The sequence below is a fragment of the Nannobrachium achirus genome (genome assembly GCF_963921795.1).
Source record: "Nannobrachium achirus genome assembly, chromosome: 24".
Taxonomy (NCBI): Eukaryota; Metazoa; Chordata; class Actinopteri; order Myctophiformes; family Myctophidae; genus Nannobrachium; species Nannobrachium achirus.
In genome coordinates this window covers 18,101,584-18,120,895 of record NC_137831.1, presented here as the reverse complement: position 1 = coordinate 18,120,895, position 19,312 = coordinate 18,101,584, and the positions used below count along the sequence as shown (strand labels likewise).

The following is a 19,312-nucleotide window of genomic DNA, read 5'->3' as shown; positions in this document are numbered from 1 at the left end:
ACGATTTAATTGTGTTTTTGTCGTTGATAATTACATTTCTGTTTGGCTTTTAGGCTTTGAAGTTGTACATGGTAGATATGACACATAACCTAAATATACAAAGAAATTACTGACATTTGACAACTTACTACTTAAAAAATAACTTTGATAGTGGAAATAGCCGATCTACAAGCTCACAACGTGTCGCGATGCAACGCGTTGTGAGCTTGTAGATCTGCTATTTCAACATTCACGATTATGACGATTATGACAAAATAATTGCGATAATGTCAAATAATCACAATTAGACGATTATGTAATAATTGTGACAGCCGTGTGTGTGTGTGTGTGTGTGTGTGTGTGTGTGTGTGTGTGTGTGTGTGTGTGTGTGTGTGTGTGTGTGTGTGTGTGTGTGTGTGTGTGTGTGTGTGTGTGTGTGTGTGTGTGTGTGTGTGTGTGTGTGTGTGTGTGTGTGCGTGCGTGCGTGCGTGCGTGCGCGCGCGCGCGCGCGCGTATTTCTCTGCACATGTCTGTCCACTTAACATGTTTCACTCTCTGTTTCTGTCTCTAGAGTTTCTGTGCTTCGCTCCACCAGGAGCTTCAAGAGTACTACAGGCTGCTGTCTGTGCTCCATTCGCAGGTAAACACCTCACTATGACTGGACGATAGTACCGTTTACAATGGCTCGACACACACTCATAAGCTCTAAGTTAAGCTGAAGATTCCCTGTGTGTGTGTGTGTGTGTGTGTGTGTGTGTGTGTGTGTGTGTGTGTGTGTGTGTGTGTGTGTGTGTGTGTGTGTGTGTGTGTGTGTGTGTGTGTGTGTGTGTGTGTGTGTGTGTGTGTGTGTGTGTGTGTGTGTGTTTTGTAGCTGCAGGTAGAGGATGACCAGGGAGTGAACCTCGGTATAGACAACAGTTTGACTTTGAGGAGACTGCTGGTATGGACCTACGACCCCAAAGTCAGACTCAAATCGCTGGCCGCCCTTGTTGACTTCTGTCAAGGTCTGTGTGTTTAAAACCTCATTTGTGTGTGTGTGTGTGTTGTTCACACCCATGTGATTTAATGCTTGATAGTATTCTAATAGTTATGGCCCTCCAGTATTTGTATGTGTGTGTGCCAGGTTACATGTGTGCACACCTGTAAATGCTGAAGATTAGAACATCAAGCAGGCACAGTAGCGTTTTAACATTTTGTCTGCCACCATAGACTGTCGTTTTATTTTGAAGAGCCCCGGAAGCCATGTGCGTGTGCGTGTTGTGTAATCTGATGATTACAGGAAGGAGGTCAGCTTGTTTACAAACGGTTGCAAAACTAAAATCCTAACTGGGGCCGACCATCACGGAAGAGTGTAGCCGTGAAAAAGACCACCATGACATGGCTGCTTCAACAATCCTCCACGGTCCTGGGGACTCGTTGTATCATGTCTGTGTGTTTTGTGGCTACACGTGTGTTGTTTCGTGTGCATTTATTTTGGTGTGTTTGTGTGTCTTGCAGGTCGTAAGGGAGGTGAGCTGGCGACTGCCGTCCATGCCTACACCAAGACAGGAGACCCTCAGATGAGAACTCTGGTTCAACACATCCTCACTCTGGTGTCTCACCCCATCCTCAACTTCCTGTACCGCTGGATCTATGATGGAGAACTGGAGGACACGTATCACGAGGTACACGCATACAGTATATATGTATATACAGTATATACAGATTTTTTCCACAGGTTTCTTTCCTGTTTTGCCGTTCTAATTTTGCAGAAACTCGCAAATGGCAAGAAACCACGTCCATTCCATTGAAAAGCAGAATCCACCTTTAGTTAGATGTAAACTTCAAAGTCAGAGAAGGTCATAAAAATAGAAAAGAAATTGCTTATCTACAAGCTCAATGTTCTGCAAATCCCCTGAAAATCGACTGTCTTGCCAATGGCAGGACGTGTGAAGTTTTGAAATGGCACATCTGCAGATCCACTACACAGACAACCTGTGCGGTCGATATTGATCTCTAGTCGTACACAAACTTGTGAAGGTGAGCACCTACCCGACACTTGTCTCTCCTCAATGTCTGTGAAAACTGAACTTTTATTTATTAAACCGCAGGATTTGAGATCTTGTGAATGAATTATTTTATTTGAGTGAAATGCCACCTCGTGGCCCATCCCTCATGGGATTATATGAAATATGAAATACATGTTTTTCAAATAGACAGTTAATAAGTTGTGAGTCACTGATATCCAACATATAAATATCGTCAATATTATTAGACAACTCTCTGGGTCTCGAATAGAAGGGACAATACAGAACAAAATGATACTCATTTTCTATTTCATTAAGATCGCACATTTGACAGATATGTTCTTCTTCATCTAACCCAACATAACAACCTGTTTCAATATGGAGTGGCAGTATACCTTCTCTAATCTGAGCACAGAGTGACCTTTTTTTCTTTGGCAGGTTAAATAAAACATATTTTTCGGTATAATAAACATACTTAATTTCTCTGTATGTACCCAATTTTGGTTTACTCCAAATCTCCTCTGCCCAGGTATGTATCTTGTAATGCTGTTTTTACCCTTTCACCTCATCAAAATAGGGTTGCAAGGTTGAAAGTGGTTAATTAATGGGAATTATGGGATGCATCACCTGCACAATTGCTTATACTGATGTCCTCAGAAACGTCAATTAACGGCCCGATATAGGCTATATTGACCAGGCAGATGTCAGGCTGATATATCGGCCTGACTTTGCCCTCCAGAGAGATTATGACGAGAACAAAACCTCAACAGCATAGATACAGTTCTGCCCTCCTCCACTCTCATGACGCGCCTCGGTGGTGCTTGAAATGACCTTGAATTTTATGATTTGAAAAGCCTGCTTGATACTGGCCTCACATTTCTGTGAGTGCCTGACACAAGGCAAGAAGTACAACCCATTTCTGTTCAGCAACACCCCTGTTGTTGATTGGCTGGGAGTAAATGGAGAGAAGGGAGGAGATTGCACTCGATGGGGGGGAAGGGGGGGAGGGTGTGTCTCAAATGAGAAGTGATGAGAGGAGGATAATGGAGGACGAGTGACGTGTGATCATTCTTCATTTCTCCCTGTGTATCTGTGGTAATGGGACCAGAGTTAACCAGTAGTTATGTCTTTGTCCACCCTTTTAAGTGCTGAGTGCAGGAACACGGGGAGAACAAGAGTTATTGTGGCCTTAGATGGCATTCAGCCAAGGAGAACACGCATAGCGCGCGCACACACACACACACACACACCTCTCCACCGACATAACAACGGACGTGTTTCAACCTAACAGGTCTTACTCAGTGTTGTTAATTACCAGTGATATAGTAACTGAATCGAAAAATCGATTTCTACTATATCGATATGCAAACAGCAAAATATTGTACCGTTTGGCTTTGTCTCGCATCGTCACCGCTCAGTTCACACGGGTGTGATTTTTCTTCTTTTTTTTGGCAGAGAATGGGTTAAGGAAGCTTACAGAAACCGAAACGGTGCCTCTTTACACCGCATTTATGGTTGCCGCTCAGAGAAATTGGTCTAGAGATAATAACTACAATAGAACAAGCCGTCTTGATACTCTCTAGATGAAATTCTATCCTAATGGGGAAATTGGTGTAGAAATAGAAAGCGTAGATCTGCCAAGCTGCACGGCCACAGAACAGGCTTGATTGCATCAACGTCGTCGGTGATCAAGTGAGGTCAGTAGAGAAGCCTCTCACTGATGAAGGCTTGTGGGGAAAGCAGAGCGTAGAAATAGAATACGATAGAACCGAAGGCGCCTACTGGACCGTGTTCAATGATGATTCAGCTTTCACTTGACTCTGCCTGTCAGAGCCAGTCAACAGGGAGACCTTTCTAAGTGCAGAAGGAGCAGCGAAAGTTAGGAATGATCGATTCGAGATGTCACGTGGAAAAAAGTTTTAGCCAATGAAGTTTGATTTTTAAGTTTGAAAAGTAGTTTAAAGTTTTACACACAAGATTTTTTATTTTATTTTTATAATTGACATTTACTTTATTTCCTATATTTGTCTGTGTAGTTTTTTGTAGCCTCAGACCCCAATGTGAAGACGGACCGCCTGTGGCATGACAAGTACTCCCTCAGGAAGTCCATGATCCCTTCCTTCATCACCATGGACCAGGCCCGCAAGGTACACACACGCACGCACGCACGCACACACACACACACGCGCACACACACGCGCACGCACACACACACACACACTTATTTTTTTTAGGAAGAGCGCATGTTTTGCCAATGAGAGAATGATCTGTTCTTGGATGTTTAACTACTTAAGCATATACTAATAAGACATTTTTAGTTTTAAAAGCCAAGAATTGACCCTCATCTTAGATCTTAGTATAATTGGTTAGTCCAGTTTGTATCCAACAACGATCCCCAGACCAGACAGGGGGAAAAAGTGCTCAGAGAGAGTACAGTTGTAACTCATGTCTGTTTCACTAAGACTAAAAAGGATGGAGAGAGATGACTTTTGTCAATGAAGATCATCAAGTGATCCCCTCTTTCTCTCTCTCTCTCTCTCTCTCTCTCTCTCTCTCTCTCTCACTCTCTCACACGCACGCACGGACGCTCGCTCGCTCGCTCACTCACTCACTCACTCACTCACTCACTCTGACTCTCTCTCCCCAGGTTCTACTGATTGGAAAATCCATTAACTTCCTGCATCAGGTGTGTCACGACAGGACGCCACCTGGCACAATCACACCAGCTTCCAACTCCAGTGACAACCCCAAAGATGGTGAGTCTCACCTGGCTCAGACTGGATGCTCATTTCTTTATTATACCCCTGTCCTCTGTGATGGTCCTCTGCTCCCATCTCCCTACACCAGTCATCCTTAGACCAAACTTAACTCTGCTAGAAAACCACCATTGTTTCCATTCTGGGACTGTGTCGGACAGTGAACATTTTGTCTTAACACATGGGATGCCCAACACGTCCAGGAACGTGCTGATAATGATTACCCCCCGTGGAGTGCCGCGTCCCCTTTACCACTCGCACGGCACCACCGAAAATCAGGTAAAAACAATTGGAAAGATCCGTGGCAGTTATATAAGTTATGGCAAAACTATGGCAGCTTAAGTGTTAAAATCAAACTTGCTGGCCAGCATAATGTCCTCCCCCGCAGTCAGTGGAGCGGACCATCAAGGTTCCATCAGATCCAGTGTGTGTTGTGTTGTATTGACAGTCAGTGCCTGATATAGAACACTGACCTGGAGGTGATCAATGAGCTTCCCGCTCACTGGCCTCGTCCTGTTTGGATCAAGGATAGAAGGGTGAATATATCGTCACTGTCGGGCAGAAAGAAACCGCGTATCGCCAAGTTTCAAATTTGTATGTTTTTTTGCAAAGTAAAGCCCTGCTTCATCATACAAGACTGTCGCACAAAACTAGTGAAAATAGCCGATCTACAAGCACACAATGCCTTGTAGATCGGCTATTTTCAACTATTTTAAATCATTTTTTAAATGATCAATACAAAACTAATGGTTTTGGACATACAAGGCTTCCACCCGACAACGATATACAGATCCTTCTCGAAAGATTTGAATATTTTGTAAAAAAGCATTGCAGATGCCATAGCACCCCAAATCATAACTGACTTCGGAAACTTCCCACTGGACTTCAAGCAACTCTGACTTCAGAAGGTTGAGATTTCTATCCTTGTCTTGATTGGTCTCGTGTAATATTGTAATATAAGTTTTAACAAAAAAAGGTTTGGAATAATTCACTGAATGTCCAATGTATCTAGAATATATATAAGAAAATGTACTTCTATACAATATTCAAATTTTTCGAGAAGGATGATCTGTATAGTGCACTGACCACTTTTAACGGCACTGATGTGTGATGTAGGCCGTCCCTCTCTCCTACTCCCGTTTTAAATAAAGCACAAGCTGTGTATGAATTCACGGTTAATGGAGCGTCCAGGTAGCTCCTCCTCGGGTCAGCGAATCGACCACTGAATCACGCTGTTCACATTTCCCCACATTCCACCCCGTCCATCGCTGTCTCTACCTTCACCTTACCGCAATACTGCAATTCTCTTGAATGCTGCCTTCAGGTATGGCATGGAAAGAGGGCCTTTGCATTTCTTTCACCATAGTAAAACTGCATTCATGGTCTGGAGAGGGCCCATTTTTATGGACAGATAAAAGGGCAGGGGCTCAAGCCCCCTTTGATGGCTATGTGTGCACGTGCCTGCTCAGATGAGCACATGGGGAAGCTGTTGGGGGCCTTGCTGCTCAGGGACACTTCAACACAGATAGGGCGAGCCGAGGGTCAACCCAGTGACCTTCCAATACCCAGACGACCTCTTGGCTACGGCTGCCTTAACCAGAGCTTTAACTTCGTGCTTCGACGAATAGTGAAAATTGTCATCTAGACGGGCTATTTTAGCTATTTTGGAAAATGCCTGTAAGGGACGCTGGGATGAAACTCCACTTAAAGAAAGAACTTTGACTGCCATAGTTTTGCCATAGCTAACGTAGATTACTGCCACAGCTTTTTCCTATTGTATTTACCAGATTTTCGGGGGCTCCGTGCACGCGGTGCGTGTCCATTGTGCGTGCGTCTCTTCTTTCACATGGAGAAGAAACAAATACAACCGCGATGATCTGTGTGTAAGTTATGGTCCTTAGAAAACAGGCCGTTTTGACCAAACGCGCGATATGGGAAAAGAAGCCGGGATGTATGCATTTTTTCTGCAGGCAAGATGAATACAATTCAGTGGACGCCGGATGTAGTATTTCGCAAGGCACCATGGGAAACTGAGTCTTTTCACACACTCCCGGCCACGGAATCGTTAACACGTGTGGGAACGTGTTAGGCACTCCAGGTGTAAAAATAAATAAATTGGGCATTTCTGACTTACAGTATTTTCCCCTCGCCCTCCATTCTCTCTCTCTCTCGCTCTCTCCCTCCAGCCGCAGAGCTGCTGTCTGACCTGGAGGGGGCGTTCCAGGGGAAGATTGACGCAGCGTACTTCGACACCAGCAAATACCTACTGGACGTCCTCAACCGCAACTACCTGCTGCTGGAGCACGTCCACGCCATGAGGAGATACCTGCTGCTGGGCCAGGGGGACTTCATACGCCACCTCATGGACCTGCTCAAGTGAGTAACCCTAATAATAACCCCAACCCCAGGGGTGTCGCACCAAATCCTGGGCCATGGGTACAAGGATTCACTTCAGTTATTTTGTGCTTTAACTATTGAAAAATCACACCCAATGTGAAGTGAGCGGTGGTCGTGCTTGCATAACGTCTGTCTTCAGACTAGGATTTTAGTCTAGGATGTACAGGCTATGCTACACATGCTATGGCAAAACGCTGAGGAAAAAGGCTACAACGTACGACATATGACATCACTAGACAAACATGATGCTACGTACACACATTTTGCTATGGCAAAACGCTGAGGAAAAAGGCTACAGACACACGCACAGCCACTCTTAGGAGTGGTTTACCACCGCTCAAAAATAGCAGATATACAAGCTCACAGCGCGGCACCGAGTGCCGTGCTGTGAGCTTGTGTATCTGCTATTTTTGAAAAAAATCGTTAAAACTTGCGCAAGTCTTTGAATATTTCAAATAGTTTTTTCTTTGAAAAACCTATGTTTCTATCTCAGTGGTGCTCAAACATTGTCATGTCAAGGACCCCCAAAATGATATGTATTTGGCCATGACCCCCTTCTCAAAATATGTTGTTCCAGCGACCCCCCAGAAGCAAAATCTGAGTTACAAATGTTCACTTAAAAAATACATATACACACATTTTCACGACTTTTCAAAAATAGCAGATCTATATCTGCTATTTTTCAATAGCACCTTAATCCCTTAACCTATTAATTGTTAGTCGTGTGCTTGTAGATCGCCTACTTTCACCAGTTTAAATCATTTTAAAAATGACAAATACAAGACGAACGGTTTTGGACATACAAGGTTTCCACCCGGCAACGATATACTGTATTTCTTTTTGGTGTAATCTTTTTTTTTTTTTTTTTATCTTCTTTTTTTAAGAAAACTTTAGAATTGGCCACAGTCCTAAATGGATTAACCCATTCAGAACGGGTACACTATATTTTGTATCATTATTTTATGCTTTAAAGGTGATACACCATGAAATTTCACTTTTCCTATTTTAAAACCTTTTTTGGGGGTCCCACTAGCACCTTCTATCCTCACAAAGTCCCATTTCTGACCGTTGTGTCTTTCTCTGGTTTTGAGAAGGCAAAGGTTAAAAGTATCCCACGGGTTCTTAAAACAGGCTGTCCAGATTTGCTGCCGATTGTGACGTCATCATCGGCCGTTTTTGAAGTTTTTTTTTTTTTTTTTTTTTTTTTCAAAAAAAAATTTTTTTTTTCAAGAGATTCTTTTTTTTCAAAAACATATATTTTTTTTTTCAAAAAGATTTTGGGGGGGTTGCGCAGTTCAGGCCAAATGTGGTACTGCAGCTGAAATGCTCTGAGAGCCATTCAAAAATGAGAGAGGCTCTCTATTCAGGAGTGGTAATTTAGCCTCAAACCTTTTGAAAAACGTTTTTGGGACATAAACAATATGACATAAATACTTTTTAAATGCATGGTGTATCACCTTTAACTATTGCAAAATAGCAGATATACAGGCTCACAACGCGGCACCGAGTGCAGCGCTGCGAGCTTGTATATCTGCTATTTTTCACTGGTTAAAGCATTCAATAATTCTAGGCCTAAATGGGTTAAATCGTAGATTTTGACTGTGTGTGTGTGTCTGTCTCAGACCTGAGCTAGCGCGTCCTGCCACCACTCTGTACCAGCACAACTTGACAGGGATCCTGGAGACGGCCGTGAGAGCCACCAACGCTCAGTTCGACAACGCCGAGATCCTCAAGAGGCTGGACGTACGCTTGCTAGAGGTACGGGGTAGTGCCTGGGTAGAACGTGCTTCTTCTGCCAGAGTTAAACTGTTTTAACTGTTTACATTTAGGCAGATTCTACAAATGATGTCTTCTAAATCAGTAGTTTTCAAACATATTTGTGATTCAAAATGACACTCAACATTTTTCAAAAATGTTCAAAAATAGCAGATGTACAAGCTCGCAGCGTGGCACGAAATCTCACACTTTGAGCTTGTATATAGCTATTTTTGAATAGTCAAGTTAACGCTAAAATCATTTTGTTAATGGGTTCATTGGGATGTCTGTCTGTGACAATCAGGTTGCCATAATTGTAAAATCCATGGTAAACCATGACCTCTAGTGGCTCATTGCATCAATAGCATTCTGTTCCTAAAGTTATTCACCGTTTTACATGCAAAGCCATACTCTTTTGATTTCTTTGTGCATGTGAAGTCCCCCCCATTTTTTTTTTGGTGGGGGGGAATGTGCAAGTCTGAATAAGTAACCAGATGGAGAATGACATATCTGGATGTAGGAAGAATTAAAACAACAATGTGATTGGGAGAAGTTAACATTTCAGTATTGCTGATGCTGACAAGGAACTGTTAATTTATGCTGCAGCAAATGGAAATAATCAAACGTGTTTATTTACCAGGTGTCTCCTGGTGATACAGGCTGGGACGTGTTCAGTCTAGATTACCATGTGGACGGACCTATCGCTACGGTAACGCTCACACGCACACTCAATCACACAAACATTCTGCCCCTTTTAGGGCGGATTCACACTGCAATCCGTTTGATTAGAACTGATTCTGAAACCGGTTGCTGGTTCACGCTGGCCAGCATTCACATTGGCAGACCTTCTGGCCTCCCTGGAGATCACTAGCACTATACAGCCCGGTCCTATAGGTGGCGGTATGCACATAGTGTCATCAACTATGCGACATTGCTGATGGTGGTTGCCAATAAATTCAGGCACGAAAGTTGGTGTAACAATTCAATGACGCGCGACAGCGCAGTGTGGAACATTGTTGCAGTGGTCTTGGGTCTCGCACCCCCCACACCTCGACAAGACAAACAAGCCTATTTGCATATCAATTGACCTGTGTCGCTGATCTACAAGCTCACACTGACCTTGCATCCGCGACGCGTTGTGAGCTTGTAGATCTGCTATTTTCCAGGCGCATAAACGTGCAGAATGATGAGCGAGACATGCAGCGCAGCGCACGTTATTATTTTAATTATTTAATAATCAACATGGCTGAAACGCTTGTGGCTTAATTTAATATTCACATTAATGGCACGTCAAGCAGGCACAGCAGTGCACAAGCAGTGCCAAGGAATCTATAACATCGAAACAAAAGTCAGGGATAAAGGAATACGTTTAGGCTATTTTCTATCAACAGCGGTAAGTCATTTTCGGTTTGTTTTCATGGTTTAACAGTTCATGGTTTAACTTGTAGGCTAGTGCTTTCTCTTTCTGCTTTCCTTTCCCGACGGGCGACAGCGCACACACATGCATGCACGCACGCACCAAGCCCCCCCCCCCCCCTCCCGCTGTAAATCTGATCCCAGAGCAGCATAACCATCATCTCACAGTTACAGCCATACTTCATGTCGCTGCCTCGCGGCTAATAACGGACCTGAATCTGATCCTAGGTCAGCCTAGATTACAGTCCCGTGTTCCGAATGTTTTAACGGAGCGCCGGTTCTGGCCGTCCCGTCTCACTTTCACCCCTGCCTCAGTGCGCTGGTGCGAGACAATAAATAACTGTTCGCCAATTGCTACTTCTCCCAATTGGAAGTACATGACACCAGTCCAGCGCACCACAGTAGTAGGCTAACTGGTGATATAAAACATATAAACGAATTTTAGAAGACAGTCCTACAAGCAAGCAATCTCTCTGTGAGATGAAGTCGCTGATCCCATGGCCATGTCGACAACTGTTACCCAGTGTTTATTTGTGCCGACGGCTGACTCGTCGACATTATATGAGGTCACGTTCAACATCAATACCGTTTTTGAGGCCGGTTGCTTCACACTGCGGCTCACCGGTCTCGAGGTCGCACAATGCAGTCTCGAGACTACCTCTTGAGGTGGTTTCGAGGCTATCCGTTTCTGAGGAAGACCGCACGCTTCACACTGTCAAAACCGGTTTAAACATCTGCCAAGTAGCCTCGAGACCGGTCTCGAGACCGCAGTGTGAATCCGCCCTTAAACACTAATTGAACCCTTAAACTGTTCTGATGACTGAAGAGACAAAATGTGTGCTTGTGTGTGTGTGTTCCAGGTGTTCACACGAGAATGTATGGGCCACTATCTGCGTGTGTTTAACTTCCTGTGGCGTGCTAAGAGGATGGAGTACACCCTCACTGACATCTGGAAGGGGCAGATGTGCAACGCCAAGCTGCTCAAGACCATGCCAGGTGCACACACACACACACACACACTGTGAAGAATGACAAAGTGAAAAATCCTTGGAAGAGGCCAGCGGCTTTTCACTGATTCTCAGATGTGTTCCAATGAAAGTATACCCATACTTGTACATTGGCTACACCAGTTGTTTGGGGATGCATATCTATTTGGCGTCCCCAATTTTATTGTACTGCTGTTTCATAAAATTAAGCTTAGGCATGTAATGTATCTGTTAGACGTAGTGTTATAGGTACAGGGTTCCCACGGTCATGAAATTACTTGAAATATTTTGAAATTTGAAAAATATTTTTCCAGTACTGGAAAAGTTTTGGAATTTATCAAGGGTCCTAGGAGTAAGCGACTCTTTATTGAGCTGAATTATTGTTATATAGTCCTGGAAATCGGGTTAAATATTCTGGAAAAGTTTTGGAAATTAATTGGTAAAAATGTGTGGGAACCGTGTAGGTACCGTATTTTCCGGACTATAAGGCGCACTTAAAAGCCTTTAATTTTCTCAAAAAATTACAGTGCGCCTTATAGTCCAGTGCGCCTTATATATGGATTATTCATTGACATTGACATTCCCTTTAGCACAGCTCCATCTGTTGGATGCATAACGCAACGGTAGCGTCTATTATGTGCGCCTTATAGTCAGGTGCGCCTTATATATGAAAACAGTTTGAAAATAGACCATTCATTGACAGTGCGCCTTATAGTCAGGTGCGCCTTATAGTCCAGAAAATACTGTACATCAGTTATGGTAAAATGATAATCTCTAACGTGTGTGTGTGTGTGTGTGTGTGTGTATGTGTGTGGGGTTTCCAGAGCTGTCTGGAGTTTTACACCAGTGCCACATACTGGCATCAGAGATGGTTCACTTCATCCACCAGATGCAGTACTACATCACCTTTGAGGTACTACACCATGAATACACTGCACTGTAACACCACCGCATATTATAATGTACATTAACATGCTGTGCATACTGATCACAGTACAGTAAATTACATGTCTTCTCATACATGTGTATTTGTGCGCACGCGTGCGTGTGTTTGTGGGTGTGCACGTGTAGGTTCTGGAGTGCTCCTGGGATGAGCTGTTGAAGAAAGTCCAGCAGGCTCAAGACTTGGATCACATCATCGCTGCCCACGAGATCTTCCTGGACTCCATCATCTCCAGATGCCTGTTGGACAACAACAGCAGGGTAACACGCAGACACACACACACACACACACACACACACACACACACACACACACACACACACACACACACACACACACACACACACACACACCCTCCCAAACTACACTGGATAACACCAATGCAGCACACACTTAAGCCCAATGTGTCCAACGCTGAAAATAACCCATCTACAGTACAAGCTCACAAAGGCTGCGTTTACATGGGCATGTATATTCCACTTGTCAGAATGACTGCTCATTCAGAATAAAAATGCCCATGTAAACACCTCAGAATGGAACAGAATATCCATTCCATTCCGAATGAATTTTCATTTGGGTTTGGAGGGGTGCTATATGCCGTTTGAATCTGAATATACTTTTATCAGGGTCCATGCAGTCCAGTTGTGTATGAATCTCTATTCGGAATGAAATAATAAATATTGTCCATACCGCAGCCAAAGTGTCACATCACAGTGCGTTGTGAGCTTGGAACATCAGCTATGTTTTGATAAATTAGGCATTAGGAGAAGCTGAGATCTACAGAGTCTTTAAATTCCTATAAAGTATTTTCCCCCCATCCTCTCTCTCTTGTCTGTCTTACATCTATCTCTCTCACCCTCCATCCAGTCTTTGTTGAACCAGCTGAGGGCCATATTTGACCAGATCATAGAGTTCCAGAAAGCCCAGGACACTCTGTACCGCTCTGCCCTGGAAGAGCTCAGTCTACGACTGCAGTTTGAGGACAGGAAGAAACAGAGGGAGGAAGAGGTACTGCTCTGTCATTTACCTTGACTTTTCTTCATGGTCTGTGTGGCTGAAGAGCGACAAAGCTGACCTGCATTTTACAGACTGCTTTGCAGTCTCTCAAGACGTCATGTTGGCTCCCACAATCTTCAAATGCTTCCACCTAACAGTGGAAACGCTGCAAATGAGCAGAAATGAAAGGGGAAGTCCCACCTCCCCCATTTCTGTTTTGCCTAAATGTCACCCACTGGATAAAATGTCACCCACTGGATACCAAAATAGTCAAAGCCAGCTTGCAAGCTGCTTAGCAGAAATACAAGTTCATTTTCGTTAACACCATGCCATGATTGGTCGAGTATCAACTTTTACTGGCAAAAATTACCTGACGTTATGCAGAATTTGAAGATTGTGGAGGACATAGTCTGCCATTGAGAGACTGTACACATTGTTTGAAGGATGTAGTGTGCTATTTAGGCCTCTCACAATTATTACATAATCGTCTAATCGCAATTATTTGACAATCATCAATTGTTTACATGTTGATAATTGTTCATATATTTTCAAACATTTAAAAAAAAATAGTGGAAATAGCAGATCTACAAGCTCACAACGTGTCGTGTTGTGAGCTTATAGATCGTCTATTTCCACTAAGTATAAAATTGTCAAATATGTGTCCTTTATTTGTATATTTAGGTTATGTATCATATCTGCCATGTGCAACTTCAAAGCCTACAAGCCAAACAGAAATGTAATTGTCAACGACAAAAAACACAATTCAATCGTTAATTGCAATTATTTGGGTGACAGTTAATGGTCATGTAAAATGTCCTAATGGTGACAGCCCTGTGTGTGTCCCCGTCCGTCCACTAGGGGGAGTGGGGTGTGACGGCTGAACAGGAGGCAGAGGAGAACAAGAGGAGGCAGGACTTCCAGGACACCATACCAAAGCTTCGCTCCCAGCTCCGCATCCTCACACACTTCTACCAGGTCATTGGATGGTTTGAATGAATGCATGAATGGACAGTATTCACTTCTACCAGGTCACTGGATGTTTGAATGAATGCATGAATGGACAGTATTCACTTCTACCACATGAATGAACCAGGACAGTATAGGAACTTATCGTCACTGTCGGGCAGAAACCTTGTATCTCCAAGTTTCAATTTTTCCAGAGTTTCCAGAGTTATTCCCTTACTTTGACGCTGCCACGCCCGAGTTTCCCCCAAGTTTTGGGCCGTTATTGCAAAAAAATGTTTTGACTTCCTTCTATCTGCTAGGCATGATCGCGATCGCGAAATTGCATGTTTGACCCCCATACCAACCCCATCTTTCAAACATGGCAGCCATTTGAAGAAATGTAAACAAACTGAAATATGAAATACATTTGAAAGCCGTGAACGGCGTGCATGATCTATGCATTGGCGTGCATGATCCGTGCACTATGAATTGCAGTACATGAAAGTCTATGGAGACTTGTGGCATCCTGGCACTTTGGCAGCCATTTTTTTAAATGCAGCGAATTAGTTAATATGATGAAAATGAAAAAGTCTTATCTCTTTCTCTCCCCCATTTCTACTCTTCTTTAACGATTTCCTTCTCTCTCTCTCTCAGGGTATAGTCCAGCAATTCTTGGTGTTGCTGATGACCAGCACAGATGAGAGTCTGCGTTTCCTGAGCTTCAGACTGGACTTCAATGAACACTACAGGTCAGAATTCAAACAGAACGAGCAGCATCTGTAGTAGGTTAACGCAACCTCATCTCAGTCTTTGTTCTGTTCATATTAACCACATGAACCCTAGCAGCGTCCCTGTTTTGGCTATATCATAATCTGTATGTGAACATTCTGTGAGAATAGGCTAATATTTAGCTTGGTGTAGAGGGGGAAAATTAGGGGGCCGCCATGTATAGAGCCCTGGTGGACACTGGACAAAAATGTGTTGGCGTCAAGGTGGTTGAATAGCAGTGTAATAATCCTTGATCGGAAGGAATGATGAAAAGAAATAAATTATACATGGCTTCCAAAGCACCACCTTGAATATGTTTCTCCTGAATCTTTTGGTTTTGTTTCTGTGTATACAGTATACAATACTTAACATCAAAAAAATATAAGATTTGTTCAATCTAATTTTTTTACTTTTAGAAAGGCAGTAAACCTTCTCTGTCCATTTTATTCCAGGGCCAGAGAACCGAGGCTGCGAGCTTCTATAGGCGCCACAAGGGGGCGGCGCTCCTCAAACATCTGACAAAATCACCTAGCCTGACTGCACTGATGTACCCTGTTGCCACTATGAATGAGGCTGGACATAATGCTGCTGACTTGTTCTGATGGAGGACAGCAGGGGACTATGACATCACATCAGGAGGCCAGAGTGTCAGAGAACAGGCCTGCCACGTGAAGGTGTTTAAATATGAACTTTGATGGACTGGCGGTAGCTCTTTAAGACACCACGTGTTAGCACTTCTCTCCAGTGAGCAAAACCCCAAGTTGTGATGCGGACGGAGACCGACCCAGAGCCAAATCTGTGCTAAGAATATATTTAAGTCGATTCATATGAAGTCTAAAAATGTTTATTCAATGTTGGACCAATATGTTAAAATAATAAAATCTTCCTTTATTTAAGTTGCTGCCTTTCCACGACCCTGTAAAAAAAACTGTGTTGCTTATGGGCCCCCAACACCCATTGGTGGAGAATCAACTGGCCCAGTGGACGTTCGTTAGAGAGAAACCGATGTTTTGATATGAACTGCCTTCTTGGAGAGGGCTAAGCTCCCAGAGTCCAGGCATGCCTTAAAACTTTAATCAGATAAAGCAGGGGTCTTCAACAGGGGGTTCCGGGACCCCTTGGGGGTCCGCAGAGTTACTACAGGGGGGCCGCCAAATCCTTGTGCGATAGGATAATTATTTTAAATGAACAACTTGAACCCTCGTATCCCTATACTCTGAGTCTGAGAAGAACTTTAGCCAAAAATAGCGGCTATTTTTGGCAAAGAGGTTTGGTGTAAAGTTAAAAAAGAGCAGACCAAGTACAGAGTGAAAGGTCAAGTTTACTAAGTATCGACGATTTAAGATTCTAAGTGGTTAAGTGTAAAAAAAAAAGTCTGAAACTATGAAATTGATGAGAATCTCCATCACAACAGTTATACGATATGTAGAGGGGAGGGGGTCCCTGCTTCATCTCCCTCTCAGCTAAGGGGTCCTTGGCCTGAAAACGTTGAAGACCCCTGCGATAAAGAGGATAAAGCCTTTTCCTGAGTGAGGTTGCCAAATTGCTGCTCCCAGCACACACACCCTCCCTTTGAAATGAACAGAATTTTACACACGTTAATGTAGCTATTCAAAATCTATTAAGTTAATCATGATGTTTTTTTTGTTTGTTTTGTCTTTTTTTGTTTTTCACAGCATCTCCAGCTCACTTTCATTTTACCCTTAAACATGGTTTACATCCTTGCAGGAATATTTTGTAGTTGTATTGCTTTCATTTTCACCTGCTTTTGTGTGGTTTTATTATTGTATCCGCCTTTAGTCATCATTTCATGGGTTGTGTTTGTAAAACTGCAGGAAAGGACAATTGTAAACTGAGAGTTTACAATGAACAGTTGTGGTGTCTTGAACGATGACGTGGCTGAATGATAGTTTGTTAATATTGTTTTTGTAATATTTAAGGTTTTCCCCCATCAAAGTAAATATGTGCTTATGGGAAAGATGGAACTCATTGAACAATGAGAAAGCCATTACTGTACAGGAATAAATAGTCCATTTAGGTCAGTCCTCTGAGCCTTATTGTGTAACATCCCTGAGTTGTCATTGTGTCAATCGGAGGAGACTTTAGACTTCTATTATAAATGACATTTTGTAAATAGTTAAAGGCAACCAGCGGCTTTGTAACAGGTTTAGAGAATGAAGAATGAGAGTATAATTGTAATTGGCCTTTGAAGCTGTGTGTGCCATATTCACAGGCTGCAATTTTGCTCTTCAGTCAGTGGGTGGGAAACCCCAAACTCCCAGCTGGAGGCAATATGGCCACATGGTGAATAGGCTCAATGTATTACTTTTGCTTCTTTCTGTACGTGAATATATTGTTTATTTTTGCACTTCAATGCAGCCAGCCTCCCTAGCAGTTCTGGGGCCATTTAGCAGACATGGGGAGGTAACAACAGCTCCACCTGCATTGACCCCCATTCCCCCTCTCCATATACTATGCTAAATTATAGTGTGTCATAATTGAAACGGTCCATACACAACTTACTGGTAGTGTTAACCATATGACTTTCTGAAACTACATTTTTCAAAGTTTTCTATATGAAACAGAGCATTACAGAGACAACAACGTTGCCACTTTGAAACTGCTGCCCAAACTGCTCCTGGGGTATGTAAACAAAGCACTCCTACACTCGGTACATGCCTGTCCTTATGACATGGTACCTTCCAGTCACTCTGGCCTGTCCATTGCATAGCACATGTCATGAAGACTATATGGAAACTATTACTTCTTTAATAAATTAACTTTTTCAAGCATTGTGTGTGTGTTTCACATACTGGAGGTGGTGGAGAAAGCACATGGTGTGTAGAGTGTAGGGGGTGTTAATTGCATGCGTTTTCAATTTGGTACCACTAATACGCTGTACATTTTAAGCCCCTTTTCCACAGGCCCAACACCACTCCACTCCACACCACACCGCCCACTTGTGCCAGGTTTTCCACTACAAGGACCTGGGTAAAGTATCCAATCTAGAGTAGGTCTGAGCTAGGCCAAGCAGGGCCAAACACTTCATAATGACTGATCACTCCCTGACTTTTCATTTAGACCACCAGGATATAGTTGTAATACATGATAATAGATTCTATTGTGTTATAACCACTATTATAATCTATTATAGTGTATTATAATTATCATAGTAATACATTAATACATTATAGTGTATTATAATCACAGTTATAATCCATTATAGTTCATTATAATTTAGGATAGTTGTAATACAAATTTATATTGTATTATAATCACAGTTAAAAGGGTCAATTTGTTTCTTACCTATAGGGGTACCTCTTTGAAATGGAAAATGTAGATATTTTTATGTGGTGTGGTGCTTAAGCTGCAGTCGAAAAGGGGCTTTAGATGAACCAATCTGAGGTTTTGGTACTGCTGTATTAGAAAATATACAACAGTAGGCCTATAGAATTCCGCCATGAAACAAACATACTATGTTACCCATAATGCCCCAACTATGCAATGTTATGCATCATGCTATTGCTTGTTAAAAATACAATTCTTTTCTATGTCATCAACATACAGTAAAAGGATATTCTTTGAAAAAAATATCCATTGATTCAAAGTACTGTATGTATAACTGTATGTAATCAGAAACACACTATCCTACCTTTTTACAGTAGCATTTAAGGTCTTTCCAGTACCAATCGAAATGAATGAATTAGTTCTAGTACTCCTGTCCTGAAGACCCCCACTCTAATCTGAGTTCCCAGATGCATTTTTATTTCCGCCACGAGGGGGCGACATGGACCTGCTCCATATGAATTCAAGGCTCCTCTTAACATTGAGCTTAATTTACACTTTTCTATATCACGTTTACTTTGATACTTCTTTTTAGAAATGTCTACGACGTTCTATATTGTATGCTGACACAGTTACTAGTAGCTCCCAGAGTCCAGGCATGCCTTGAAAATAGTAACAGCTGTTATTACACAAGATAGGTCTATGTCTATAGACCTTTCTTGTGTAATAACAGCTGTTACTATTTTTGGAATCAAACCCAAAATGTGAGTTTGAACCATATTTAGTATAACTAAGATAACAAAGATAAATGACTGGTGACGAGTGCTGTTTGCAGAAATTGGAAACAAAAGAAAAGAAAAACAAAGAAAATCTAAATTATGATTATTACATTTAAAATTATATAACTAACTAGAAATATTGTTCCTACAAAACAGTGTGGGCTCGCTGCTCCCTCATTGGCTAAAGTGATGTCACCAAGGACGCTGATCCTCATTGTCTTTGTACTGTCGAGGAGAACTTGACTGACTAGAAATACTGTTCCTACGAAACAGTGTGGGCTCGCTCGTAAAGTATGTATGT

At 42.6% G+C, this 19,312-nt stretch overlaps 1 protein-coding gene across 1 annotated transcript in view; it reads left to right on the top strand.

The window, feature by feature from the left end:
• Positions 1-16,107, top strand: part of tubgcp3 (tubulin gamma complex component 3) — a 37,563-nt gene extending 21,456 nt beyond the window's left edge. The window contains exons 9-23 of the mRNA XM_080754858.1: positions 551-619; positions 851-983; positions 1,477-1,643; positions 4,022-4,132; positions 4,633-4,741; positions 6,928-7,117; positions 8,761-8,896; positions 9,534-9,602; positions 11,170-11,305; positions 12,120-12,208; positions 12,367-12,498; positions 13,106-13,246; positions 14,093-14,209; positions 14,834-14,928; positions 15,400-16,107. Coding sequence (XP_080610984.1) covers positions 551-619; positions 851-983; positions 1,477-1,643; positions 4,022-4,132; positions 4,633-4,741; positions 6,928-7,117; positions 8,761-8,896; positions 9,534-9,602; positions 11,170-11,305; positions 12,120-12,208; positions 12,367-12,498; positions 13,106-13,246; positions 14,093-14,209; positions 14,834-14,928; positions 15,400-15,466 — 1,761 coding nt within the window. The 3' untranslated portion in view covers positions 15,467-16,107. The remainder of the gene's footprint in view (positions 1-550; positions 620-850; positions 984-1,476; positions 1,644-4,021; positions 4,133-4,632; positions 4,742-6,927; positions 7,118-8,760; positions 8,897-9,533; positions 9,603-11,169; positions 11,306-12,119; positions 12,209-12,366; positions 12,499-13,105; positions 13,247-14,092; positions 14,210-14,833; positions 14,929-15,399) is intronic.
• Positions 16,108-19,312: the final 3,205 nt, after the last annotated feature.